The sequence below is a fragment of the Ptychodera flava genome, chromosome 22 (assembly GCF_041260155.1).
Source record: "Ptychodera flava strain L36383 chromosome 22, AS_Pfla_20210202, whole genome shotgun sequence".
In the NCBI taxonomy this organism is placed as follows: domain Eukaryota; kingdom Metazoa; phylum Hemichordata; class Enteropneusta; family Ptychoderidae; genus Ptychodera; species Ptychodera flava.
Window position 1 is genome coordinate 11,979,052 of NC_091949.1, and position 24,372 is coordinate 12,003,423.

Here is a 24,372-nt window from a genome sequence, read left to right on the forward strand (position 1 = left end):
TTGTTATAGAGGGATCCAATTGTGTACTCAGAACAAATAAATATGTTATCATATACCACCGTCCCTCCACCCACGTGGGTGGAGGGACTGTGCATATACCTACATTCACATGCCTGTGTAAAGCTATGGGGAAAGCACCCTCACATCTGTGCATTTCTTTATACGTATCACTTCCCGGCCAGGTGACCAAATATGGGCAATCGTGTGCATTTCTGTACCACGATTGTAGTTTCTATGCACGTTGCTATCCACAAACGTTCCGTTCGTACACAAAACCAGCGTGGGATTAGGAAAACGTTTGCTCGCTCTGATCGTAGGTTGCGCTTGGCGATAGTGGAGCCGAACAGTGGAGCCGCAAAGGTGACATCGGAGTATAACAGTAACAGATGGAACCCGAGCAAGTGCCAGGTTGCAGTGATTCCTGAGTTGGGCGTGATGTACGCCTTCATTTAAGCAGTGACAACTGTTTCCTTGATATTAGGAAGAAATGACAAATCCGATACTGAAAGATAGTTCCTTTAATATTTGTTTACTGTCAAGCGAAGCATTTTTGAGTAGTGGTGAAATTACAGCAGAGTTAAATAATGCAGGTTCTTCTCAAGATTAAAGTGAGAGTTTAACATTGAAGGTATATAGGGAGTAAAGTATCCAGGCATTTCTTCAAACAAGATTTTCAATATATCTTGAACTGGTATCATTGCGTTTGAAAAAACTTGCAGGATAATGTTTAAAAGCACAGGTATGGATATCCTATCTATACTTGGATGTAGGTATGCAGATTTTAATATGCATGGTAAACTGCTAGAGAAATCAACAAAGCTGACTTTAATACCTAAGGTATATAGGGGAGTAAAGTATCCAGGCATTGCTTCAAACAAGACTGTTGGAGTTGGGTCAAGGTAACTTGTTTTGAAGGTAACTGCATGATGACAGATTTCCGTTCTTCTGCAGCGGTCAGCTTGAAGGATGAGAAAGCGGATGTACTGATGATATCTAGGTTTAAGAACACTGAATTAGTATTGGTAGTCCAGGTTTGTGCAGATGTCGATGATCTTCTTCACAAAATATTGGCGGAAATGCTCGCCATAAACATGTACAGTAGTATGGTCTGCAAGCTTTTGCTTTCAACATAATGTAGAAGTAATGTGGAATACCAATCTCAAGTTATCAGAGTTATTGTTGGACATGAAGTTGAGGTTAATAAAATGATCGATAGTCTATTCTTTGATTACTGAATGTGCACTTCCATGGCAGACGACTTCTCTGCTTATATTAATGAACCAACATAATATCTGGTAAAAATACACCCAACAGTAGCAGATTGGCTATGTTTTGTTGCTCAGTTGTTTTGAAAAGGAGTGTTGTGAAAAGGTCAGTTTGGGTCACACAGGTTCTGCCCAATCATGCACATCCTTTTATATGCTAATCAGATTTCTGTAGTTCTTCAGTGGAAGATTAGCAGTCACTTCTGCTTTTCCTTAACTTGGTTTTTGATTCGTAGGAGTTAGTCGAACAGGAAGAGTTCAGGTAAGTTTCAAAATGTACATTATGCATTTCACATCCAATGGTTTGCGTTTTGCATATGTGTCACTGACGGTCGAGAAATATGTGGACTTTCGACGGTTACCTACTGTATGGAAGGACAGTGTACTTTTTGTGCCAGTTGTACAGTACTTGTGCTCGGGTTCCAGCTGTTACTTTTATACTGCAACTTTCCTGTAAAAACAAATTGCTGTATGTATTCTACATTAGCAAGGGGTACAAGTTCAACTGACAATCCACAGGTTGGTAAACAGTAATGTTATGAATGTTTCGATATTAAAGTAGTGTTAACTGTTATGTGAAAGTTTCAGCCAATCACCAGGGCAGTCACACATAGAGAAATAATATACTGAAACGTGATTAAGATTTTCAATATATCTTGAACTGGTATCATTGCGTTTGAAAAAACTTGCAGGATAATGTTTAAAAGCACAGATATGGATATCCAATCTATACTTGGATGTAGGTATGCAGATTTTAATATACATGGTAAAGTGCTAGAGAAATCAACAAAGCTTACCTAAATACCTAAGGTATATAGGGGAGTAAAGTATCCAGGCATTGCTTCAAACAAGACTGTTGGAGTTGGGTCAAGGTAACTTATTTTGAAGGTGACTGCATGATGAGAGATTTCAGTTCTTAGCAGTGATCAGCTTGAAGGATGAAAAAGCGGATTTACTGATGATATCTAGGTTTAAGCACTGAATTACTATTGGTAAGTCACGGTTTGTACAGATATCGGTGATATTCTTCACAAAATATTGGCGGACACGCTCGCCATAAACATGTACAGTAGTATGGTCTGCAAAGCAAGCTTTCGCTTTCAACATAATATACAAGTAATGTGCAATACTAATCTCAGGTTATCAGAGTTATTGTTGGATATGAAGTATGATTTCTCTGTTGAGCCATCCGCTCTCTCACAATCCTCCACTGTCAGGAAAGAACGACAGAAATAGAAAGAGAAACTTTATACCTACTATTTGAGGTTAATAAAATGATCGATAGTCTATTCTTCGATTACTGAATGTGCACTTCCATGGCAGACTACTAGTTTGCTTATGTTAATGTGCCAACATAATATCTGGTAAAAATACACCAAGCAGTAGCAGATTGGCTATGTTTTGTTGCCCAGTTGTTATGAAAAGGAGTGTTGTGTAAAGGTCAGTTAGGGTCACACAGGTTCTGCCCAAACATGCACATCCTTTTATATGCTAATCAGATTTCTGTAGTTCTTCAGTGGAAGATTAGCAAGTCACTTCTGCTTTTCCTAGACTCGGTTTTTGATTCGTAGGAGTTAGTCGAACAGGAAGAGTTCAGGTAAGTTTCAAAATGTACATTATGCATTTCACATCCAATGGTTTGCGTTTTGCATATGTGTCACTGACGGTCGAGAAATATGTGGACTTTCGACGGTTACCTACTGTATGGAAGGACAGTGTACTTTTTGTGCCAGTTGTACAGTACTTGTGCTCGGGTTCCAGCTGTTACTTTTATACTGCAACTTTCCTGTAAAAACAAATTGCTGTATGTATTCTACATTAGCAAGGGGTACAAGTTCAACTGACAATCCACAGGTTGGTAAACAGTAATGTTATGAATGTTTCGATATTACAGTAGTGTTAACTGTTATGTGAAAGTTTCAGCCAATCACAAGGGCAATCACACATAGGGAAATAATATATTAAAACGTGAAATAGTATACTAAAACGTGATTAAGATTTTCAATATATCTTGAACTGGTATCATTGCATTTGAAAAAACTTGCAGGATAATGTTTAAAAGCACAGATATGGATATCCAATCTATACTTGTATGTAGGTATGCAGATTTTAATATGCATGGTAAACTGCTAGAGAAATCAACGAAGCTGACTTTAATACCTAAGGTATATAGGGGAGTAAAGTATCCAAGCATTTCTTCACATAAGGCTGTTGGAGTTGGGTCAAGGTAACTTGTTTTGAAGGTGACTGCATGATGAGAGATTTCAGTTCTTCAGCAGTGGTCAGCTTGAAGGATGAGAAAGCGGATGTACTGATGATATCTAGGTTTAAGAACACTGAATCAGCATTGATAGTGGTTTCTGCAGATATCGGTGATCTTCGAATTCACAAAATATTGGCTGAAACGCTCGTCATAAACATGTACAGTAGTATGGTCTGCAAGCTTTTGCTTTCAAGATAATATAGAAGTAATATGGAATACTAATCTCAGGTAATAGGAGTTATTGATGGACATGAAGTATTATTTCCCTGTTGAGCCATCCTGTCTCTCACAATCCCCCACTGTCAGGAGGCAAAGACAGAAATGAAAAGCGGACGTATATACGTACTATTTGAGGTTAATAAAATGATCAATAGTCTATTCTTTGATTACTGAATGTGCACTTCCATGGAAGACTACTATTTTGCTTATGTTAATGTGCCAACATAATATCTGGTAAAAATACACCAAGCAGTAGCAGTTTGGCTATGTTTACCTGCTAGGGAAGTTGTTCGGTAGTTCTTCAGTGGAAGATTAGCAAAATAATCGCAATCATACCAATCCATAATCCAATGACAGTAGGTCAGAATTCGTAAGACAATAGTTGTAAACATGGACACAAAACAGCACAGAACAGACAGTAAATAGACGGTACACAAACAAAGTCATATTCAGAAAGAAGGGCAAGTCACTTTTACTTTTCATTATTCAAATTACGATTTTTTCTAATTAGCACATGTATGTCATTGCATCAATCATATATCAAATAACACTCCTGTTTTTTCTTGACTAAGTTAGAAGCCTAAACAAATCATTCACACTTCATTTCAGTTAAGACACACTTATTGTAATCTGGAGGCAAACTTTAGTCGATAATCTTTCAGCTGTATCACATCCTTAGGAAGCATGCATCACTTAACTGTGGCTACAGATAGTGGATTACATCTACTTATGATGGTACATCATAGACAGTAATCATGAAGCATGTATCACTTTACTGTGGCTACATGTAGTAGATTACATCACCTTTTGATGGTACATCATAGACAGTTATCATGAAGTGGAGTTCTTCGATAAATGTTTTATGTAAATCACAGTCTCAAACGTCATTGTAGAAGGGCGATCACTATTTTGTCATTAGTTGAGGTGGGGGTTGATCAGATAGAGGGCTTTCTGCAATTGAACATCCGGAGAAAGACTTCTGTAGATCTTGATTTCAGTTGATATTTTTTTTACAAGTAGTTACAAAGAAATAAGTAGCCAAAAGCTCTCATACTTTATCATACATGCTATGCCTGTATTGCCATTCTCCTATTGTTTAGACGGTACTAGTATGAACCCGTATTTTAACTAGTGAAAATACGAATTATATTTTCATTGTAACCGAACTTCTTACAGCAACGCGTACGCTAGCCCTGCGTACAGGTCTGTGTGTTCCCGGCGTTATACGGCCTCCACCACAGCCCTGCAACGGTCCATAGAGGTAACTGGCGAGATTCAAAATGGCGACCTCTATGGGTAAACAACTTTTCGAGTACGTTATGTTTCAGAAAACGAGCGGTTTTGGACGTTAGGAGAAGTTAATCGCATCATTTCTGGGGTCGGTTAGGAGGTAAAGGTAGGCATGGAAAGGATTTTGCCCCGATAGAGCAGAATTTCGGCCAAAAAGACCGTTTTTGCATCCGGACCGCAACGAAAAAACGGTCGCCAGTTATCTCCATAGAGCGTTGCAGGGCTGTGGTGGAGGCCGTATCACGCCGGGAACACACAGACCTGTACGCAGGGCTACGCGTATGCGTGACCTTTGCTGGGATGTTCACATACAGTAAGGGAGCCTTCAGTAATTACAGGGGGGGGGGGCCGGGGAAATTTCGCGAACACCTGTACCGTAAAATGTGACCCTCCCCCCAATCCTCCTGTCTAAAATGTGACCCTCCCCCTTGTCTGACATTCTAAAACTTGACCCTCCCCCCCCCCATCACTGCGGTATTCTCCCCGGGAATAAATAAAACAGTATCAGCAAATTTACATAACAATTGGTTCAATTGTTATGTTAGGGACAAATTACAGAGCTGGTGTTTTTGGAGGGACAGTCGCAATTTATCACGCAAGAATTTTTCAAGAGATATGGTATTTCATACAGTTTAGGGAGGGTCACCATATTTTGTGCAACTATAAGAAGGCAAGATGTAGCTGATTTAGTGCTTCATCCAAAAATATCAAATCATAATACATGGAGTCTATCAGGCAAATTATTGACAATGTGCCCCCACAAAACATGCTATATCTGTATTTTATACATGTTTGATAATGTATTTAAATGTACTTTGCTTGAATAGGGAAGTAAAATGAACATTTGTGTACAAGAAATTGATTTCTGAATTTCATCTAAAAAGTCAGTTCACTATCCATGGTGTTTATGATGAAATTATGAATAGTTTTTTCCAATACAAAAATAGGTAAATCTTTGCATTTCTGTACTCTTGATTATTGATATCAATTTTTTTGATTAGACTAGAGTGGTTACAAATCTATGGTTGTGTAAGAAATTTGATTTTGGAATTTCACCAAATGTCATTCAATACACTATGCATTGGGGTCTATGACGAAACTATGAATAATTTTTTTTCGTACAAAATTAGATAAATCTGTGCATTTATGAATGCTTGATTATTCAGAATATTGTTCTTGATAAGACTAGAATGGTTACAAGTCCATGGTTGTGCAAGAAATTTGATTTTGGAATTTCACCAAAATGTCGATTCACTATGCATAGGGGTCTATGATGAAACTATGAATAATTTTTTTTCAGTACAAAATTAGATAAATCTGTACATTTATGTATGCTTGATTATTAACATTATTGTTCTTGATTAGACTAGAGTGGTTACAAGTCTATGGTTGTGTAAGAAATTTGATTTTGGAATCTCACCAAATGTCAATTTACTATGCATGGGGCGGTCTATAAGTGTGTGCGTATTTTGTTGGTGATTTCCTATTCAGGAAATATCACACGGACAATCAAAGTTTTGGCCATAATATCAGCTTCTGTCAAAAGTTACCCTCCCCCAAGATAGGTTTATAAAAAGTGACCCTCCCCCTTGAACTGTTTTCTAAAAAGTGACCCTCCCCCAATTCCCCCGGCCCACCCCCCTGTAATTACTGAAGGCTCCCTAAAACTGCTGAGAGAATAGACTTGTGACACTCCGAAATGTCATTGTGAATGTGATTATGGTCAAAATTTGTTTGTTTGCAGTCAGTTCATGGGCATTGCACTTAGGTACAACATGGAGGTAGTAGGAGAGTGTTTTACCGACCCGACAACTGTAATCGTTCACGGCCAGTCCCAACACGGTGGTGTTTTCATGTCGTCTACTCTGCGCTGCCGAAGATTACGATCTCGGTTGGCAGAACCGTTATATGAAAAGTTTCCTGTTGACAAGTTTAAGTATCTGAGTGGTGAATTACATCGTTTACTGCCATAAATGAGCCACAAAAATCCAACCGCACTGAAAATACTCGCGACAGACGATGTGCACATATTATATTCCCGATTTTTACAGGTCTGTCAGTGAGATTCACAGGTCATGATTGTGCCCGGTGGCACCGGTGTGGGTTTCGGAGACAATGTAAGATACTTAGGGGTTATTACACGAAGTTTGGGCGATACCGCGTCGTATTCGAGTGGTGTGTCCGTATTTTGACGAGTTGCGCAGCAACGAGTCAAAATGCGGACACATCACGAAAATACGACGCGGTATCGCCTAAACTTCGTGTAATAACCCCTATATCATAAATGAATGCTTTGGTTATGACTGTTTCCCTACGGACGTTCCGAAATTAGCAAGGAAATCCACTGAAATCGACCTTGCTTGCTCATCGCTGTACTGATAAAAAGTTGGTTGCTAAAGAGTGATGACAACCGTATCACTTCATGATGTTATTCCGCTGTTGGCCATTCCACTTCAAAGGAGGGTTTATGGCACACTTTTGAAGCGAACAATTTAAAGATGTCGACACAGGTTTTCACACTTTGAAGAAGATTTAGTTTTAGCTTGAAATGGCGGTGGAAGTAAAAAATAGGCTGGAGTGTGTAAAATGAGTGTGTTTTCGTGTTTTAACATACACTCTACGACTTCCCTTTGCGAAAGTTATGAGGCCGGCCAAACTCGGGTCAAAATACTCGCGCCGCGCCAACGTTCGATTTCAAACTCGATCGAGCAGCTGATCAGCAAAAAACAAGCAGCTCTGCGACATCTATGAATGCACAGTGGATATAATAGCCGTACCAGTCAGTTTATCTCCAAGAATTATCCTCAGTCGTCAAATATGCCGAATTTACCATCTTAGAAAAGAATTGTGAGCGGATTAGGGAAAACGTGAAGTGAGTAGGCTACTTGAAGCTGTAGCGTCGTAACTCGTTCTTGATTATGTTGCTGTACGAATAACTTTCGCGAAGGGAAGAGTAGTAGGAAAGTTCATTACGTATGTAAATTAAATAGTAATTAACATAAAACTGCATAGTGTCTTTATTCAGTGTTAAAGCAATGTGAGCTCAACATCTGTATCAAGTTTCATGCGAACTCCAAAACCGATGACGTTTATCGTGCATATCTAGACGTTTACCGTGAATATTACGGCTGATATTTTACTGTGAACGTCACTGGGATGAAGAAATAGGGCAGGAGTATATGATATATATATATATATATATATATATAATATATATATATATATATATATATATATATATATATATATTATATATGTATGTATATATATACATATATATATATATATATATATATATATATATATATATATATATATATATATATATATATATATATATATATATATATATGTCTGTGTGTAATTAATGTGGTACAGAATGATATGAGGGTGAAAGGTCACTGGCAACTCTGAAATTTAGTTGTGCATTTTGGCCATACCGGCCAGCGTTCAATAGACATCAGCCATCTCGGACTGTGTATAGGATAAGACATAGCCTTAGCTTAGCTTAGCTACGAGGTATAAGGCAGGCCAAAGGTCATAGGAAATTGTGCAATATTCTTTAAAAATTTTCTTGAAGTTGGAGGCTTGAAACTTTGATATTTGCAATGTAGTGACCTGGCAATATGGTCTACAAAGTTAATATACACAATTACAAATTTGATTGATCAATTTTTAAACAAATTTTTAAGGTTAAAATCTGACATGGATGCACGACAGAGGGTATGAATATTGAGTTTGTTTTTAGAACTGGTGTCAGTCCAACAACAGTGCTTAATACCAGGTGGCAATGAAACTTGGTCTGGAGAGTAGTATTTGAGCGATTGAAAAACATGAGTCTGTTCCAGTCGGATTGTACAAAGCCAACATCGCTACTTTTAGACTGAGTAATCACTCGTCTTATGCCTATTCCTGATGAAGATTCCCTGCGTTGAGTCGAAACGTCGAAGTTTTAGAAATAAACTCTATTATTTTGGAACAGTCTTGTTTTCGTCCGCTCTTTTGAATATAATTGATGTGGATTTCGCTGTTTCATGATTTGGTCGATTATCATACGCCATTTTGTTCTATCATTTTCAGTGAACTCTGACCAAATACAGTCATGGCTTCATCTTTAGACTCCAAAGAAAAACTGCTGACTGACATTGATGACAAGGTATTGTTGTGTGCAATTTGTATGCAACGTTTCAAGTCACCGAAAATACTGCCTTGTCATCACACATTCTGTGAACATTGTCTCACAAAATGGGTCAAAGCAAAAAAAGGTCGGCTGGTATGTCCAACCTGCAAGAATCGATGGCCTTTACCCTCTGGAGGGGTACCAGCTATCACCAACAATCGATTTTTGAATGACCTATTGGAGGTTATCAGCAGCAACGTCCTTCCTGAAAGGATCGGTGATACGATGTGTGAACAGGCTGGGTGTAGGAAGGAGGCCAAGTACTGGTGTGGTGACTGTGGTGGACACTTTTACTGCAATGTCTGCATACAAACCCATAAAGTAGTGACAGTCTTGCAAGATCATGAACCAATAACAATTGCAGAATACAATGAAAAGATGTCAACACAGCACTTCAGAATGACCCAGCCACGATTCTGTGGAATTCACCGCAGCACTAAATTAGAATTCTACTGTGATACCTGTCAAGTGCCAATATGTCATAAATGTATCGTAATTGACCACCCATCGCCAGATCATAAGGTGATGTCACTAGAGTCGGCAATAGAGCAGTATATGCCAGATATGAAAGCATACTCACTGAAAATTGCTCAGAAAGTTAGTTATTTAAAATTAAGAAAAGATAGAGCATGTGGCGTTCGACAAGACCTGGATGTCAACAGGTCAGCAGCTGAACAACAAATTAATACGATGTGTAAAAAATTAATGGGTGAAATCAAAAAGCAACAGGTGAAATTGCTGGGTCAAGTTGATGATATCTACATACCAAAGTGTAAAGAAAGTGATGCCAATATAGAACTTCTGGAATATAAAATTGCCAGTGCAGAAAGTATACTTTCATATCTGAACCATCTCTTGACTTTTGGTGGAGCTGTGGACATCATGATGGCACAAAAACAGATGAAAGATCAACAGCAGCACTATGATGATCTGACCGATGTACCTTGTGGTGACACGGACAGTGACCTGGTTTTCACAGAAAATCCTGAGTGTTTAAAGATTGATCTTGGTGTTGTCAAAGGATATCATCTGACCAAACGAGGTATGTTACTAGCAGGAAAGGTAATTTTGAAACAATTTGGTAGAATAAGTCAAGCTGTAAATCATATTGAGTTGTGCATTAGATTTTGACAGGTCATGAAATTGTTTAATGTATTGAGTTAGTTGTTGGTTGGTTTTTAAGCAAAGTTTACCAAATTTTATAAGCTTTCAGTACAAGCACTGGTAAGTAAATGAGTTAATGGGTGCTTTAGTAGAATCAATTGTGACATACGATATACACAGATAGACAGGTAATCACCACAACAGATACAGACATATATATTATATATATATATATATATATATATATATATATATATATAATATATAACAGACAGACAGACAGACAACAGACAGACAGACAAACAGACAATCACACACACCTACACACACACACACACACACACATTATATATGATATATAAATATCAAAGTATACAGATGTCCTCGTGGGAAATACAGTGCTCGATGCTAAGTAGAGCGTTATAAAATAGTAACACAAATTACTTCAAGTACAAAGTAATGAAATCGGTTACTTAAGTTTCATGCATCCTGCAATCATCAGAGTGATCAAGTGAAAGGATCCTTACCGCATCCTGCAATCATCAGACAGATAAAGTGAAAAGATCCTTAGCCCCACACTCTCTTTTACATCTTTGGGGCTTACCATTCTATTTGCAGGTGGTGTTAAAATTTGATAAATAAATATTATTATTTTTATCGAATTTTAACACCATCTGCAGACAGAATGGTACGCCCCAAATATGTAAAAGAGAGTGTGGGGCTAAGGATCTTTTCACTTTATCTGTCTGATGATTGCAGGATGCATGAAACTAACTAAGTAACAGATTTCATTACTTTGCACTTGAAGTATTTTGTGACACAGTACAAGTTTAAACAATTAACAATATAATTTTGGACACCTGTCAGTACAATACTGATCGCTTTAATTCAACTAATTATGGTTAATACTGTACAGTTTGTAGTTGTAATGTGCTAAATAATAACATTTGTGGTAATTTAAAATGTTTGAAGTCTTTTTAAATTACAAAATTTCCTACTTATTCAAGTTAAAACTGATATTTCAGTACTTTCGTTCCTCAGGTAGTAGTAGAACCAGATAACTGTCTAAGGTTTGTTTTTCCCAATAATCATAAACTTAATATGTACGATGTTATTGCTACAGGTGAACAGAACTAAATGAGCATAATTTAATATGACAAGCACAGTTCTGAAACCGTAAGGGACTGGTCAGTTTCTTCAGCCTGGGGGGGGCGGTGGATTCATGGGGGGGGTCACCCTGTTTTTGACTTTGGTGATAGGGGGGGGGGTCACCATGTTTTGAAATGCCCAATAGGGGGGGTCAGTGTGTTTTTGAATTTTGACACAGGCTCATCATTGCCTAAAATGCTAGTGTCAGCCACAAAATTCATCATTCAGTTGTATTTTTCGGCGCGCCCTTTGGGCGCGTAACTTTAATAATCAGTCATATTTTTTCAGCACGCCAACTTTAACATATCAAGCATACATACATCAGAGATATCTGTATGTTCAATATTTTTCAGCGTGCTCTTCAAGCTCATTACTTTAATATATCATACATCTTTCAGCATGCCCTTCAGGTGCATGACTTTAATATACAAGGCATATATATCAGAGATATCAGGATGTTTCATATTTTTGGCGCGCCCTTCGGGCGCCATACTTTCAGAGATATCTTGATGTTTGCTAAGTGAAAGTGTACCATTATGAAATTTGCATTTCATATGAAAAGGATGACAAATTCCTGATACTTTTCTGTTCTCTCTGTGAGAATTCAGTATGAGAAAGCAACATACACAAATATTTCACAATATATATTTGATACAGTGACTTATTTTAGAGATAGAAAAATGACAAGATATCTTTCCTTCTCATTGATGCAATTATTTTCCTTTGTTTCATAGGTTTTCTGTAGAAAGATGCTTTTTTATGAACAAAATAACAGTTAAAAAAGGCAGTTTTTGTCATTATTAGCTGTGCTTTTATGGTTTCAATGTTACACAAGAAAAGGTCCTCTCAGACACTGTACACATCAGATTTGGCTAAAAAAGCTCTCTATGGCTCCTCAGTAGATTTAATTGGATGGTTGGCAAGTCTTAACACCCATCAAAGTTTTTGATTCACTGCTTTTCCTCTTTGATATTAATGATTGACATCCATTTCTGTACAACAGTTCAGGACATCTGGTTAAGCAGAGAAAGTGTGAAATACATTCACAGCTCATTCAAAATACAGCTCATTCAAAATGTACTGTATTTAAACTTTAAGATTGACACTTTGAAATTCCTATCTTACAACTGACATGTCAACAATTTCACTAAAACATAGAATGACTATTTAAAATATAAATATATGTAAAATGTAAAATATAATATATATATATATATATATATATATATATATATATATATAAAATTTATGTCCATCTTTTGTTTTACCTTTGTCGCGCCCGGGGGGGGGGGTCACCCTGTTTTAGAAATTTGGAATAGGGGGGGTCACCCTGTTTTCAAAATTTGGAATAGGGGGGGTCAGCCACTTTTGACGTCGGCAAAAAATAATCCACCGCGCCCCCCCCCCCAGGCCGAAGAAACTGACCAGTCCTAACCTACTGATCTGTCGCAGGAATTAATTATTTTAATATGTGTGCAGGTAAACCAATAAAGTCTGACGTAGAGAGGAAAGATGGGGATAGGGCAGAGACAATCACTCCCAATCAACTCCAGGTGCAGAGGGAACAGAGAAGTGTGATTAAACAAACTGGTAACACTGGACTTGAAGTGATTGGAGGACGAGAACTCGGTGTTGTTGGAAAGAAACAGACAGAGCCTTCTGAGCCACTTGTAGTACGGGCCAAACATCGTCAGTCAAAAGAAATCCATGTAACAAAGAGAATTACAACGGCTACTAAAGCCAAGCAGTCAAATCTTAAGCCATGTGCGATGAAAGGTCGATCAGGTAAGAGTGCTGGATGAAGTTACAGTAACAAATATTCAAAACAACTTTTGACTGGATTTTTCACATATCGCGATTTGAAGGGGTTAATTGAATTTTCGATACGTGATTGATACAGTAGGTTGTTCATACAGATAAACTTGAACAGATTGAAAAGGAATTTTACACTTCTCACTTAATTTAATGCTTAGCTTGTTAAACTTGTTTGAGGTAATAAGTTACATTTATAGTGCTGACGTATATAATCATTCTAAAATATAAGTTGACAGCACACTACTCTGTAGGAATAGAGGACTTTGCTGGAAATTTATCGAAGCAAATTAGTTTTCAGATTATATTAAGCCTAAAAAACTTGATTGGTTACTCTTTTAACTCCAACCAAAGTAAGACTAAGTGAAGTGGACTCTGTGTGCCATGTGGTGTAGCCAAAAAGACTATCAAAATCCTTGTGTTCATACATATAATGTGTCCAGCCCTGGCCAACCTTTAGGCACTATGCAGATATACCACATTATTTCAGCTCGATGCAGTATCTGATTTAAAGTTTTACACTTTAAGACATTTTACAATCTATATCGCCTCTATGCAAACTTACGCCTACTAAATTAAAAATGCAAAACTTCTTCAAAACTGTGTGACTTTTCTTTACTATGTCATACAGATTGGACAAAATAATAAAATCTTCTCTCATAAAATTTGATAATTAGTGTTTTTTCAGTTAACTAAGTATCGTAGGGCCCTAGCTCATTTCTTTGTTTGTGTGGAAGTCAAAGAGTTTGTGCAAAAATACTCCTGTACCACAGTTGTGAGACATAAGGATTTTACGTGTAAATGTTGAGATTGAAAATTTGCTCTAAATGACAACTATTTTTTACGCTCAATTGTGCGAATGCAGCCACAACAGATTCGAGAACCCTACTAGTTAAAAAACAAAATATAATCTTATGTAGTAAAAGTTCAACACAGGTGGTCTGTTGAAAGCCACACGACACTTTACTTACATGATGATTGAACTACTGAAAGGAAAATGTACAACGGAATTTACAGTAATTTAACTATAATTTGTGAAATTGTTTAATGCTGGAAGAAGTAAACCTTTCCATTGTTCCACTACTGTTTATTACAGCAACACTATGATTACTAGCAAAATTGAACAAACAATCATAATTAAGTCCTGATACACAGCAAATGCACCCTGACTCAATTGTAGAAATTATACATTGGAACTGTTGAAGAATAATAAATTTTCATTATAATATACATGTTGAGACTGAAATATATTTGCTTGGGTTTGGGAATATTGGTCAATGATCTGGGAACCGAGGTAACATTTCTGTTGTCCCCTAATCTGGTTACATACCGGAGACTTACCAAGGGGAACCCTGGTAACATTTACTTGCTGACCACCTTCAACAAAACAACGTTAATATCATCCTGAAAGTATGGGAAACAAATTTTGAATTGACTGTGACACCAATACAGATGTCAGTGAATAATCTCCAAGGCCCTGATAGTGGTTTCGCAGACTGAGGATGTATGGCAGAAAGCCTAGGGCCAAAGTGTACCAGAACCTGTATACCGTATGACATTTGCCTTTGCTAAATATAAAGCAAGAAATGTAGGGACACGATTCATCACATGATCATGCATCCCATTAGAACCTTTCAGCCAAATGAATAGAATAATTTAAGAAAAAGTAAGTTAAAAAATTGAAGATTAAACCGGCAACTCTCGTATAAAAGGGCGAGACCTCACGAGATTTTGCATAATGGTGGCAAATTTAAACTGGGAAGCAGGGGGATCCGGAGCGCAGCTTTTACGGACTTGTTTCTCATATAATTGATAAAAACTTCTCGTATTTAAAGAGGCACTCCCACTTGGTAACATTTTTAAAACACATTTTTTTAATGCCAACGGTCGATATTTGACATGGCGACTACGCGCGGATCACGAGATATCGATAAAAATATATCCTCAAAAAAGTTAAAGTTTGAATTCCGGTGGCCCACCTTGAATTCAGCTTCCGAACATAGAACGTTCGGCACTGGGGCCATTGTCAACTACGCTATGGAGTACGAGTCTACGCTGACGCTGCTGTACAAGCCACAGCAGTACCACTGACTCAGCAAAAAAACGAAAAACAAAGTTTGCTGATTCCACAAGAATTCACATAGGTGACTAGCACAGATAGGTGCGGTTGATACATAGCATGCATAATGGCCGTCGCGTGGTATGCGCGCATACACACGCGGCGGTCGCTATGTATCGAACCACGCGTAGGCAGACGACAAAATGTAGTCATCAGACTACTATTTTACACGTAAAAAGTGATATCTAAGCTTATGTGGTATTGTTTAAAAATCTAATACAACTGATTGAGAATAATGAAAACGACAAAAACTAAGGAGAAGTTTTAAAAAAGAATTACCAGAGGTGATAATGGTGTATATAAAGTCACCGCAGTAGGAGGTAAATTAATTGCGTCATTCGAACGTTTTTCGACTCCCTAGAATATCGCCAATCAGCACAACAACAACACACTTTCGGGGGATTTCGGGTCATAACCAGAAACGATCGTAAAACTTTGGGATGTGAAGAATACGCTCGGGAAATGACATGTTTTTATCGATATCTCGCGATCCGCGCGGAGTCGCCACGTCAAATATCGACCGTTGGCATTAAAAAAATGTGTTTTAAAAATGTTACCAAGTGGGAGTGCCTCTTTAATGTACGATATTCGTAAGTGTCTCGAAGATTTCTGACAACATATCACCATTGCGGAATCAAAAAATCCCTTGTTAAATCGTCAAAATCTTCATAACGTACTAATAATTCAGCTCGTGTAACGGAATTAAAGGTAGTTTAAATGAATATGATTGACAGTTTATGCAAATTTACAGTGGAGAACGGCCCGTGATAAGTGCTACATTGTGTATACCGAGTTTCCATTTATCAACAATAGAACGAAGTGTGATGCGTAGATAGGTTTATATGTAATGCAAGCTAATTTCAATGCGATGTAAAGTTATCACGACTATTTTTGTGAATACGATGTAGTTGACTCATTACGATAACAGTGAAACTGTCGCAGAGAATTCTACCGAAACTTAATTGTCGCGTTCACCATAAAAATTTGCAGATGCTGCGAAAACAGCGTACAATCGTATTTCGGTCATCTGGGTCAAAGAATTTCACATAACAAATAACACAAATATATATAACTCACTAAAATTACTTTATTTTACACAAAATCGCCTTTCATCTGAGCATATTTTCATTTAGAATTTTGTTTTCCCCATGTCAAGAGACATGATATGCCGTTTGGCATGGATATATAACTTTTGCAGTGCTCTAAGTATATTAATCAACATTACAGATAGTAGTTTGTCGCCGCACGTACATATACCTGCTGAATAGAAACGCGAATCGATATCTTGAATGTTCAGTCTAAGTTCAATATGAGATAGTATACCAAGGGTTTCGTATGCTGGAGCTACTTCCATTTGTGACCCATATATGGAACACCGGGTAAGTTTGGGTACAATCCACGAACTAGTTTCAGCACACAGTCAGGCATGATTTCTCTTTGAGTCCACACAGTTAAGTATGATTTTGCCACAAGTCGTGACATACTCGGGAACAATTTCACCGGCCGAAAAACTGGCAGCCTCGGAATTTACTCATTCCAAGCGGTCTTACAAGACGTGACTGACTTCTCTCGACCTACATGCGCGCCAAATAGTGCTACACTTAGGATAGCAGGTCAAACAATTTTTATGAAAGGGTGATGTGTTGGATAATAATGAACTAAAATATGATAAATACCTTTCATACTTTCCTGATGGCCTCTCTTCCACGAACATTTACAATTTTGGCAAATACTGAATGGGCTAGATAACTTTTCACTAAAAATATACTAAGTAGTGTCGTTTAACATTTTTCTTCTCGGTAGTTTCGGTGCCAAGGCCCCAGTGCAAGGCGTTGAACGAGGCCATTTTAGTGCAAAAAAAAGGAGAAAATACAGCTTGCTTTTCTTTTGCAGACCAATGTTGCAAACTTTTGCCGGTATCGATCGCGCTATTTTTATAGACGAAGTTCGGACAAGTTTCATATCTAAGCTACGACTTGTGTCGTGCTAAACCTCGTCTTCTCTACAGTCTTATTTTCGTTCCTAACCGTCATTGAGGAGGAAAACCAGCATTAGCTTTTTACTGACGGTTCTGGGAGAGAAACTCAACGTCGGACTTATCCCTCAGATAGTACGGAGCGCATGAGAGAAAGGAACTTGAAACGGAAATTACAAGACACGAAAAAAACGCGGTAAAGTAACTTTTTACTATAACGACGAGGAAGAAAGGTGTTCTCTTTTCAATAAATTGGACAGAATAAAAAGTGTCCTCGATGGAAAGAGACCAATTTCGACCATCCAAGCACTTGTTACCGTCTTTGATTTTTTCATAACGCATAACGCCGAACGTAAAAATGTAATATATGACGGTAACGAAATATCACGTCGTCTACCATCCTCAAGTTCAATGGCATCAGAATTTCATATCGCCGCAATAGATGACTGCCTTAAATTGGAAGATGACATGCTTATCTGCACTACTAAGTCACTACAACAACTTGTAGATACCGTCATTGAACATCAGAATGATTGCCACTCTTCTAAAATGAGAATAACAGAAGTTGGTAAAGTCGGGCATGTTTTGACAACAACATTGGCGTGTTTAAAGGAATTTCATAGAAAACGCTGGAAATCTTCCCTATACATAGAAGGAGGGGAGTTTTTAGTAAATGTTAGAGTTGCACTTGGTTACTTTTCATCGGGACTATTACCGAATCAATATTCAAAATTCTGCAAAGCCTCTTCTATCGGAACAATAGGAGAAAAATCACTTTATGAATTGCAAAAATCGTACATGGACGTGGTCAGTGCGCTATCAAACGAATCACAGGAGAGCACTTCTTGAAGAAATGGCTGCAACTGAATTTATTTCAGAGGAAACAGGAGGATTGCGGGATGGAATCCAGATTCTGACTGATACTCGCACATTGCTTCATTCCTTCATAGACTTCCCGTTTATAAAGATGCGGAGAGTTACTGCTGTTGTCATGACACACACTATGTAGTCTTCCAATAATGCTTTACTTCAATACCATGGTAAACGAATAGTGTTTGGCAGAGAATCGTATCAAATGAGAACGAATCTTGCTGTACTTGAATTGGAATAAAAGCGTCGATCGCCGTGCAAGTCGTTTCGATCGATAGTCGATGTCACTAATCCAAGGCAACGGTCATCCGTTCCGGTACGTGTTTGCAAAAACTCCGAATTCAAATCTAAACTTTGGAGCAATTGGCTGCAGGTTCTTTATAATAAATAGAGAGCAAAAACAGCACAAGTCTAAAATAGCGTGTGATGAATCGTTCATGTAGGTTCATTCTGTTTATTTATACAATTAATACACATGGTACTGATACAATATGCCCTTAGCTTCAGGTCATTTTTGAAACAATGTTGCACCAAATTGCGCTCACTTTCTGTCAAGCCCCGCCCACTTTTCTCGGTAGGGCCCTACCGAGAGTAACTGGTTTAAAGGGCCAGTAATGCTAAAATTTGATGATTTTTGAAAAATATTTTTTTATGTCAACGGTAATTTCTTGTTCTACTACCCAAATCATGTTTTGATATATACAGCATTCAGCTTGTCAACTCATGCTTTACATGGTTGTTATTGTTGTAAAAGTGAATTCTGGTCCAGACTAGAATTCAAATGTAAACAATAACAGTGCATTTTACAAATAAAGACGCTATGTTGATAAGCTAAATAATGGGTGTTTCAACATTCTGTTGGAAGTAGAGAAAGGTTAAATAAAGTAATGGAAAAAAACATAAAAGTAAGCATTACTTGCCCCTTAGAGAGATGTTGCCATAGCAAGAAGATAGTAATATATTACAAACATACGAAAATGAAGATGTAAAACCCTCCCTGCTTCACTGGTGTTATGGTGTTGTTTGAAGGAAGATTACTTTATTTGTCACAATGGAAGCTAATAAATTTACATTGTAAAACTAGACAGCATACCAGGAAAGATATTATTGCTGATTATTTTGAAAATTATTCATATCCTGTCACATGAATGAATAAGTTAATTAATTAATTACAGTGATAAAGTTTGCCGTCATTCATAAATGTTAGTGAAAGAATTTTGACTAGAAAACCACTAACAAGAGAGATATAAGTAAATATTGCATTTTCAACTGAAATCTACAAGTGTTGCCATGGCAACATGGGCTTCCTTAATAAAGTGATTGTAAGCAAAACTCATGGAGTTTTCTGTTCCAAAACTAACGAGTTCCAATTAGAACAATGGCATTTCTTTCTTTGACAGAGTTAGCTTATGAATAATACATGAATATTGTTGCCCATGGTAAATAGGCATTAAAATATCAAAATAACAAAAAATAGGGATGATAAGAATTAACCCGATTAAATTGCCATTGTGCTGCAGTTTGATTTATATCAATATCTATTCTCAAATTTAAAGCTACATTAGCAAACACAGTTTATTGTTAAGATATGTATTTCAATGTCACTGTTCATTTGCTTTTGACCTTTGACCTTGTTGTCAACTTGACAAAAGCGTGGTTAAAATCAAGGACAATAGTTTAATGACCAAATAGGTTTAGCTTTCCGTAAAACTTTCAGAGATATGATATGTAATGTATTCCATAATATGCGTCTTGTAATAAAATCTTTGTATGAATGTACAAGGGATGGTATTTCTTACACTCTAAGAGAGATAATTTCAAGTACCACAGACACCGTTGCCATGGTAAAAAGACTGTAAAATAGGGAATAGCAAAATTCATTAAAATTAGGATTTACTCTGTTGAATTTTCATATCGAACTTTGATTTGTATCAACATCTCTGTTTACAATTTCAAACCATCAACAAACACAGCTTCACACTACTGATTTGCCAGTGTTGACATTCACCTCTTTTTGACCCTGTGGTTAGCTGGAGCAAATTTGGACTTACGCACCACTAAAAAGAGAGATATGAGTAAATTTTTCATTTTAAACTGAAATCTACAAGTGTTGCCATGGCAACATGGGCTTCCTTAATCAAGTGATTGTAAGAAAACTCTATAGAATTGTATCTGTTCATAAGCTAATGACTTTTAAGTTAGAACAATGGCATTTCTTTTTTTAACAAAGCTAATTTTATGAATTAAACGTGAACATTGCTGCCATGGTAAATAGGCATTAAAATATTAAAATAAAAAAACTTAGGGATGATTAGAATTGATCCAATAAAATTGCCATTGTGCTGCAGTTTGATTTATATTAATATCCATTCTCAATTCAAAGCTACATCAGTATTTCAATTTCACTACGTTTATTTGTTTTTTGACCTTTGACCTTGCGTCAACTGGACAAAAGAAAGATCCAGAACAATAGTTTAATGACCAAATAGGTTTAGCTTTCCATAAAACTTTCAAAGAAATGATATGTATTGTATTCCATAATATGTCTCTTGCAATAAAATCTTTGTAGGAGGGTATTTCTTACACACTGAGAGAGATTATTTCTAGTAACACAGATATGTATTGCTGCCATGGTAAAAAGATTGTAAAATAGGGAATAGCAAAATGCAGTGAAGTTGAGTATTTACTTTGCTGTATTTTGATATTGCACTTTCATTTGTATCAACATTTCTGTGTACAATTTCAAACAATTAGCATTAGCATACACAGCTTCACAATACTGATTTGGCAGTTTTGACCTTTGACCTCTTTGACCCTGTGGTCAGCTGGATAAATTTAAGCCTGACAGGTCAAGGTCCCAATTCCAGACATTAGATAACCCAACGCGTTTAGCCTTCCACATAAAAAATCAAAGAAATATATCCATGGTAGAGGTATTATGCAAAGATGGCATTTCTATTCTCTGTCTAGCATGTTGAGAAAGCAACTTTTACGAAACACAAATTTACATTGTTGCCATGGTAAAAGGACATTAAAATATGGATTACAAAAATTAGTAAAAATGAGCATTTACCTTGTTGAATAGCCATTTTGATGCACTTTGATTTGTGTTGATATCTATTCTCACTTTAAAGCTGTCTTTGTGAGAACAGTTTGTTACACGGCAACTGCATTGACATTCCCTCTTTTGATGATGTTGTTTTAACCTTTGACCTTACAGATGGCTGGTCAAAATTCACACTGGAGGGTCAAGGCCCTAGTCCAGGACAGAAGTTCAACAATCCATGTGGTTTAACATTTCACAATGACAAACTTTTGGTGTGTGACAAGGGAAACAACACTGTTCAGATACTGAACAAAGACTTCACATGTGAAAAGGTGCTGGGAAGTTTCAGCGGTCAGTTTAAGAATCCATTCAAGCCAGGGTCCGTAGCAGTCTCTCAGGACAACAACTACTACATACTTGATTTCAATAATTTGCAAATTATTGTTTGTGATCAAAGTAATAAAGTTCTAAGAATAATTACTTTACCAAGAGGCACTGATCCCTGGTGCATAGCTCTCTTGGGAGAATTTGTTTTGGTCACTGATGTCAAAGGTCATAGGTTACTCAAGTACACCAAGACTGGTCACTTTGTTCAAGAGGTTAGTGGTCAACTAGGTCATCGCCGTACACCATTCAAGTGGCCTGGCTTTGTCGCTGTCAACAGTAGGGATGCCATCATGGTGTCTGACTATGACCATCACTGCATCAAGTGTTTTGATGCTGATTTCAATTACATGTACCAATACGGTGAGTACGGTGCCGGTGATAGTCAGCTGTACTACCCACGCAGCATTGCCGTTGATGGCGCTGACAATGTTTATGTTTGTGATTTCGGCAATGATAGGATTTCGATGTGGAGTGGAGATGGAACGTGGAGACGTCATCTATTCCAACGTGAAGTGATCAGACCCTGGTACATTGCAGTCAGCCGAGACAGAATCTGTGTTAGAGGGTTGCATGACAAACACATCACAGTATTTTCTAAGTAGACAGAAGCACCAAGATGATGTGTATGTCTGCATTTCATCAAAATATTGGATTTCTGTCAAAGCATTTGGCGTGAAGTAATTTTTCGATTATCACTCAAGCGTGACGACGAACGAATTGCACTGTTTGCATCATGTTTACATTCCAAAAACCATCTATTTCTCTCATTTAAAAAGATAGTTTTTGTAAAATATTATTCTATCTTGATGTCGCCTCATGTTTAGTGTAAAGTATAAGCCCTGTAACCTCCACAAATGTAATAATCTCCACAAATGTAATATCAACCACAAATGTAATAAAATAGTCAACCATTAATGTAACAACCCGCAACCACAAATGTAATAAACAAATTAACCATAAATGTAATAAAACTCAACCATAAATGTAATAAACTTGAATTTGCATATGTGATCATTTGTTTATCAATGCCCTGAGTAAATAATAACTTTAATAAGACTAGTGTAATGTTATTGCATACTTTCCTGAAGCTAGGTTGCCTTTCCGAAACACAGAATAGAATACTTTGAGAACGTTATCAGAAAACGGCGAGGTACTGATTAAACCGTTAGATAATGGAAGTGGAACAGCAGTTCTAGACACTGATAATTACATAATAAGGAAGCGTCAAAATAACTCGTCAACCAGTGATACCACACAAAGTTTATGACAGATGACTCAGAACAAATAACAGAGAAATATAAAACCTTATAACAGAAACTTACGACACAAAACATGTTGACGAGAACATATATTTCAATCTAGTAAAAAACAATACGAACACTACCTTGAACACAGTAGAACAAAATTAGACATCCTGGCATCCCTAGTGAAGGAACAAACTTCAAGTGGGACAACATAGGAATATAGACAATCTATCGATTATTCCACACAATTTATCCACTGAAGACGAATTTGAGGCGATCGATTAAGAAAGTACGGCAATTTTCGAAAAAAACGGCGTTAAAGGATTGTAGTTTTATACAGTCTTCCCCACTCCGGAGTAGAGACTGCATTGACGTTCAGATTACAGCTGTGTCTAGCCATGGCCAATCAGTTCTGTACACAAAATAGGGAAACGTAAAATACACTTTCAAATATGCAAAAGACACTAAACGAAAACAGTTAAGAATGAATAATGTGTGGAGTTGCTTTCCTTATTACATAGATCAATATTTAAGGGCTAATTCCTCAATTGCAACGACAAAATAGATTTATTACATTTATGGTTGATAAGTATTACATTTATGGGTGTTTTTTTATTACATTTATGGTTACCATTTATTACATTTGTGGTTGGTGTTTTTATTACATTTATGGTTGATTTTTGTTACATTTATGGGCGATATTACATTTATGGGTGCATTTTATTACAATTGTTGTTGATATTACATTTGTGGAGATTATTACATTTGTGGAGGTTACAAGCCCAAATGATGTTATTTTCAGATAATTTCCACTTAGAAGATTCAGGAACTTTGAAAAATGGGTGCCTCACAATCAAGTTAAGTTTCCGTATTTGACATGCAAGGCCCAAGGCCCAGCATGATGCCGTTCTGTAAACCGATGAAGCAAAGTTGAAAGGTCACATTTTTCGACAAAATATTGAATGAAAGATGCATATGTGAGACAGTCGTTTCACTTATTGGGCACAAATACGACATGGATGAGCTATTTTGACAATTTAAAGATACGAATATGTATAATATTTTGACGTGATTGGGGTGTCTGACATACTGAGTACAATATTCTGCTACCACCTTAACCCACAGGCGCTCCTCAGCTGGGTAGCCTGCTAAATAGCTCGATTTTCGAAAATCAATCTATTTAGCAGACTACCAAGCTAAGGAGGGCCTGTGCCTGAACCCAACTCCACTAGGCTGGGGCGAATCAACAATTGTGCGTGCAAAATAGATTTTGGAAAAAAATACCTGTACATCTCGGTGATGTCTCTTTGATCTGGAATGGCAATATTTCCACTCAATAGTTATTGATTCTGTCATTGAGAAAGACATAAATGACAGAGCCAGCACCGCCGAACCGACTTCATGTTTACACAGCATGTGGCAGAACACAAGTTCATGGGCGCTGGTTGT

The 24,372-nt window shown here is 37.2% G+C and overlaps 1 protein-coding gene across 1 annotated transcript; it reads left to right on the forward strand.

Moving 5' to 3' along the window:
• The first annotated feature begins 2,763 nt into the window (after positions 1-2,763).
• LOC139123303 (tripartite motif-containing protein 2-like) lies at positions 2,764-22,671 on the forward strand. Its single transcript, XM_070689458.1, has 4 exons — positions 2,764-2,862; positions 9,118-10,259; positions 12,950-13,255; positions 21,467-22,671. The coding sequence occupies exons 2-4, from the start codon at positions 9,140-9,142 to the stop codon at positions 22,279-22,281; spliced, it is 2,241 nt and encodes a 746-aa protein (XP_070545559.1). The 5' UTR covers positions 2,764-2,862; positions 9,118-9,139; the 3' UTR covers positions 22,282-22,671.
• Positions 22,672-24,372: the final 1,701 nt, after the last annotated feature.

What these genes read in the sequence shown, in the direction of transcription:
- LOC139123303 (XM_070689458.1), top strand. Translation starts at nt 9,140, where the DNA reads ATGGCTTCATCTTTAGACTCCAAAGAAAAACTGCTGACTGACATTGAT. An exon ending in ATATCATCTGACCAAACGAG is followed by an intron (nt 10,260 to 12,949) that starts GTATGTTACTAG and finishes ATATGTGTGCAG; the next exon opens with GTAAACCAATAAAGTCTGAC. An exon ending in TGCGATGAAAGGTCGATCAG is followed by an intron (nt 13,256 to 21,466) that starts GTAAGAGTGCTG and finishes TTGACCTTACAG; the next exon opens with ATGGCTGGTCAAAATTCACA.